The 6,000-nt window shown below is 45.3% G+C and overlaps 1 protein-coding gene across 5 annotated transcripts in view; it reads right to left on the bottom strand.

Annotated features, from left to right (window-relative positions):
• Positions 1-2,989: 2,989 nt before the first annotated feature.
• zfand4 (zinc finger, AN1-type domain 4) overlaps positions 2,990-6,000 on the bottom strand; it is a 62,074-nt gene continuing 59,063 nt past the window's right edge. For all 5 annotated transcript variants that reach the window (XM_070865844.1, XM_070865845.1, XM_070865848.1 and 2 more), the window contains one exon: positions 2,990-4,120. In XM_070865844.1, coding sequence (XP_070721945.1) covers positions 3,985-4,120 — 136 coding nt within the window. In that variant the 3' untranslated portion in view covers positions 2,990-3,984. The remainder of the gene's footprint in view (positions 4,121-6,000) is intronic.

Below are 6,000 nucleotides of genomic sequence, written 5' to 3'. Positions count from 1 at the left end.
TAGCAGACCTTTCCCTGCTCAGTCAGAGATCAAGGTTGGAATCCAGCCCCAATGCCAGCTGCAAGATCCTACCTGAAATCAGTTTAGTCTTAACCCACACCCTTCATTTAGAATCATAGAATCTGACAACATAGGAGGCGGCCATTCAGCCTGCCATGCCTGTGCCGGCTCTGTGAAAGAGCTGTCCAATTTAGTCCCACATCCCAGCTTTTTTCCCCATAACCCTCAAAATTGCCTTTTGAAAGTTCCTCTAGAATCTGCTTCCAGAACAGTCAGATAATGTGTTCCATATCTGAACAACATTATTTTTTTGCCAATTATTTTAAATCAATGGCCTCTGGTTACCAACTCCCTTGCCACAGGAAAGTTTCTCCTTATTGTTCTATCAAATCCTCTCATCATTTTGAATCATAGAATGATACAGCACAGAAGGAAGCCATTCAGCCCATTGTGCCCGGGAGATTCCTCGATAGTCGGACTTGTCCCCTTTTTTGAACATGGTCACAATAACTGCATCTCGGAGATCTCCTGGCATGCTCTCTTCGGTCCAGATAAGAGAAATTAGGTCATGCATTCGTGCCAATAGTGCTTCTCCGCCATACTTGAGTGCCTTGGCGAGGATTCCATCTGCTCCCGAGGCCTTGAGCTGACAGATGGCCTTTTCTACCTCGTACAGGGCTGGGGTTTTGCAGAGATAGTGGCGAGTAGCATGCTGCGGGATGGAGTCGAGGACACTCGCGTCAAAGGCAGAGTCTCAGTTAAGGACATCTTCAAAGTGCTCCTTCCAGCGGGTCCTGACTGCCTCGGTGGCGTTAATGAGTGCCTCTCCGTTCTTGGCCTGCAGTGGGGTGGGCCTTGGGCCGTAGGTGGACTTGATTGCGCTGAAGAATCCTCGCTCGCCATGGTTGTCGGCAACTGCTGGATCTTCTATTCTTTCTCCACCCACCAACTATTCTTTAGGTCGCGGGTTTTTTTGTTGGATCTTGGCCTTCAGCCACCTGTAGAGCTGCATTGCTGCTGCAGAATTGGGTTGCTGCTTTAGGTTCAGAAATGCCTTGCACTTGCAGCTTATTAGCTCCTGGATCTCCTGATTCTTCTCGTCAAACCAAGCCTGGTGTTTCCTAGTTGGGTGACCGAGCGTCTCTTCGCAGGCGCTGGTTATGGAGGACTTGAAGGCAGACCAAGTGCTGTGGGCACTCTGCGTCTCGGTGTCATCGAGAATCTGCAGGTTGGCAGTGAGACGCTGGCTGTATAGGGTTTTCTTAGCTGGGTCTTTCAGTGCTCCGCCGTTGATTTTTCTGCAGCATTGTTTCTGTTGCCGTCGCTATTTTGGGGCTATATTGATGTTAATGACGAAGTGGATTATGCGATGGTCCATCCAGCAGTTGCCTGCTCGTCATGGTGCGGGTGATGCGCACGTCCTTATGGTCCCTCGCTTGGATGATGACATAGTTGAGCAGATGCCAGTGCTTGGAGCGAGGGTGCTGCCATACCTTGTACTTGTCCCATTGTCGTCCCATCCTCGGTCATCGAGCTGCAGTACACGGACGTTTGCGTCTGCACACACTCAAGAGGCCGAACTCCAAGCCATCGTCAACACCTTCACCGAGGTGTACGAAAGCATGGGCCTTACGCTAAACATCTGTAAGACAAAGGTCCTCCACCAACCTGACCCTGCCACACAGCACTGCCCCCCCCGGTCATCAAAATCCACAGCACATCCTTTGACAACGTGAACCATTTTCCATACCTTGGGAGCCTACTATCAGCAAGGGCAGACATCGATGACTAGGTCCAACACCGCCTCCAGTGTGCCAGCGCAGCCTTCGGTCACCTGAGGAAGAGAGTGTTTGAAGATCAAGCTCTCAAATCTGACACCAAGCTTATGGTCTACAGGACAGTATGATACCCACCTTCCTATATAGCTCAGAGACATGGACCATATACAGCAGACATCTCAAAGCGCTGGAGAAGTACCACCAACGCTCAGGCCAACATCCCCAGCATCGAAGCACTGACCACACTCGACCATCTCCGTTGGGCGGGCCACATCATCCGCATGCCCGACACGAGACTCCCTAAGCAAGCGCTCTACTCGGAACTCCGACACGGCACGCGTGCCCCAGGTGGGCAGAGAAAACGTTTCAAGGACACCCTCAAAGCCTCTTTGATAAAGTGCAACATCCCCACCGGCACCTGGCCCGACGCAAAACAGCCCAAAGTGGAGGAAGTGCATCCGGGAGGGAATTGAGCACCTCGAGTTTCGTCGCCGAGAGCATGCAGAAAGCAAGCGAGGAGGCGAGAGGAGCGTGTGGCAAACCAGACTCCTCACCCACCCCTTCCTTCGACCACTGTCTGTCTCACCTGTGACAGAGACTGTAGGTCCTACATTGGACTAATCAGTCACCTGAGAACTCATATTAGAGTGGAAGCAAGTCTTCCTTGATTTTGAGGGTCTGCCTAGGATGATGATAAAATCTCAGAAATTGATAAAGGCGTCAACAACTTTTATTTATATAGCGCCTTTAATGTATTAAAATATCCCAAGGCGCCTTATAAGACAAAACGGATAAGTTTGACACCGAGGCACACAAGAAGAAATTACGGCAGATGACCAAAAGCTTGGTTAAAGAGGTCAGTTTTAAGGAGGGTCTTAAAGGAGGAAAGAGAGGTAGAGAGACGGAGAGGTTTAAGCAGGGAGTTCCAGAGCTTGGGGCCCAGGCAGCTGAAGGCACAGCCACCGATGGTTGAGCAGTTCTAATCAAGAGGGAAGAATTTGAGGAGCGCAGGCATCTCGTGGAGTTGTGAGGCTGAAAGAGATTACAGAGAAAGGGAGGGGCGAGGCCATGGAGGGATTTTTAAACAAGGATGAGAATTTTGAAATCGAGGCATTGCTTAACCGGGAGCCAATGTAGATCAGCGAGCACAGGGGGTGATTTAACATCGATCATTAAAGTACAAACTCCAAAATGCCATTGTAGTTTTTAATATAAATTAGTTTAATATCTGCTAGATGTTGCCTGCACACTTCAGAAAAATTATACGTGCAAGTAATAAATTCCATTTTTATTCAAATCTTAACAGCACTCTAATTTTTATTTGCAAAAATCAATCAACAGCACTGTGTGTAGAGTCTTGTGTTTAAAAAAACTGTGAGGATACAAAAAAGATTCACTTTTGCCAAAATGTGTTTGATATGGCAACAGAAGCAAAGAATTATGGAGTGGATCATTTCGGAGCATGGGTCAAAAGGACAGACGAACGAGTTTTAAAATCACCTCACAAAATGCTTCCGGTGTGGTGGCCAATAAACTTGATACAGTGCATAAAACTTGAAAGAGTATCTTTTTTTTTTAAACTACAGAGATATTGCACAGCCAACCCAAGGTGGAGCTAGGTACAGTTGTCACTGAGTCCGGTCATTAATGGTGTCAACTTCTGTAAAAGCAGCAGAGAGGCAAACTTTTCACCATGAAATAAATATACTTGGAACGAGAACTTGCAATGTTAAAATAGACACGTACTTAAAATGTTATACTACAAAGACCTAATGCACATGCCTTCTTTTTTTATTTTTTTTTTAAAAAAGATCCTCCATTCCTTGGGGTTTGTTTCAGTCAAACAGTAGTGATAAGTTTTTAATAAAGTGCATTCTTGCAAGATTTGCTAGTGAAGCATTGTCTGCACCAAATATAAAATTAACAAAACATCTGCATTCATTAGAAACCAAATTCGTCACAGCATAAATCTTCCTCAGGAAATTCTTTTTTTTTACACTGACAATTTACTAAAAGAATTAAGATGCAAACTAAAAACCCACAATAGTGTTTACATAATACATAAATACCGAGCATCAATTATGTGCTTCTGATTGGCAATTTTGTCTCTCCAGAACAAAGTCAAAATTAAACAAATTGGTTAAATACTTATTATTGTTCTTTTAGCACAGTCTGACAAGGTAAGTTGCACACAACACTAATTGGGTCAGATTTTCGGAAGCTTTGGTGCACTAACGACAGGGTTGGTCTCCTGCAAGTATCTACGTCCTGCTGTCTTGTAGTCGTACGTGCATTCATGGGTCTCGGCATAGCGATGTGTTGCGCAAAAGTTGTTCCCACACCTGCAATTTGACGAACACCATTTAGCTCTCAAATTACTCGCTCGCGTTGCAAGCATTTCATTCATGAATTGCACGGTTTTGCTCATCAGTTTGGTTTTAATGAAACTAAAACAGTGATTTTTAACAAGAGGTTAAAAAGGATGTTGCAGTTTATACTGCGCCATAGCTTCAAATAGCATCTTAATTCTACACCCATCGCATTTAAAACAGAAAACCTCTTCAAAGGAAAGGGTGGGTGGGTGGGTGGGGGGGGGGAAGAAGGAGGGGTGCAGGAAACATTTTCCTTCTCCCAAGTGGCTTATGCTTAAGGTTTTAAAAAGTTCTACTAACAGCTCACCTTGCAGTCAAAACCTTGCTCTTCAAGAAGGGCAGAATACACAATGCCTCATCGAAGCCCCTGCGGAATCCCCTCCCCTACAATTCTCATTATAAGTGCACACGTGCCTCTTAGCGTTATGAAACATTGAGAAAAGCACTGCTTGTATAGTAAACACAGGTTTAAATAAAACCACCATATGGGGATTTGAGGCAACACTGATGCAGGTTGGGGTGGGGCAAGACTAGTGTAGCAGAGTCATAAAAACGATCAAAATCCGGGAGAATTTGAACAAATGAAGTGCATGGTGCGGTGAATAAGCACATGGTCCTTTTAGCACTGAGAATGTGGGCCAGAATCCAGCCCTGACTGGCTGTGTGGAGGGCTCCTCTTTCTGTGAGGTGCAGGGGTCCTGTGAGTTTAGTTAATCTCAATCCGGTTTGTAAGCAAGCACACGGCACAACAGTGCTCATAATTTGGCAACCACACACAGGCCCACAAGGCTGGCTCGTCAAGGAAATGGAAACTGCATGCTGCTCAAACTGCCCCAGAGACGCGGCTTCACCCGAGAGGGAGCACCTGTCTGCAGCTGACTTGTGTTGTGTTTGAGTTGGGAGAGCTTAATGCTGACGCTGAATACAGTCCCCATCGCTTATAGCGAGAGCATCTGTGCCAATTTGCCCACTATTGGCTGGTATAATTTACATAAGAACATAAGAAATAGGAGCAGGAGTAGGCCATATGGTCCCTCGAGCCTGCTCCACCATTTAATACGATCATGGCTGATCTGATCATGGACTCATCTGCCCTGCCCGCTCCCCATAACTCCTTATCATTTAAGAAACTGTCTATTTCTGTCTTAAATTTATTCAATGACCTGGCTTCCATAGCTCTGAGGCAGCGAATTCCACAGATTTACAACCCTCAGAGAAGAAATTTCTCCTCATCTCAGTTTTAGATCTCAGATTTAGAGGGGATTAGAAGGACTTACATGCACAAAAGGCAATAGAACATTAACAAGGTGTTATTTGCTTACTTATTCTTGCATTCAGTGCACTTTAACAAGTGAGTAAACACAGCTGTTTCTGCCTCCAAATAAATGGAACACTCAAATCGATAACCAGAAACTTTGAAATTGATGTCGATACAAATGGATAATGGTCATCACTTTTTGGCTGATATAAACCGCTAAAATGAAAAGGATCCCTGTAGTTGTAAAACATGTCTCTTTAGCTCATCAAAAAGGCTTTGACCCAGTTATTACAAAATACATGCAGTTGGCATGGCTTTTGGTTGAGTGGGTTGATTTTTTAATATTACCAATTGTGAGGGAGAAAAGTGATATTTTATGTTTAAGGTGTAGCTGGATCGATAACAATTTAAAAGGTCTCTGCTGAAATGATGCTCGAGGAATAAGTCACTGAACAGCCACCAAAACCTGACTACGATGAACATGCTCGGTGGGACTAACTGGATTACTTTTCGAAAGAGCCGGCGCAGACTCGATGGGCCGAATGGCCTCCTTCTCTGCTGTACTATTCTATGATTCTGTAAGCGACTGCCC

The sequence above is a fragment of the Pristiophorus japonicus genome, chromosome 22 (assembly GCF_044704955.1).
Source record: "Pristiophorus japonicus isolate sPriJap1 chromosome 22, sPriJap1.hap1, whole genome shotgun sequence".
Taxonomy (NCBI): Eukaryota; Metazoa; Chordata; class Chondrichthyes; family Pristiophoridae; genus Pristiophorus; species Pristiophorus japonicus.
This window is presented reverse-complemented; position numbering and strand designations above follow the sequence as displayed.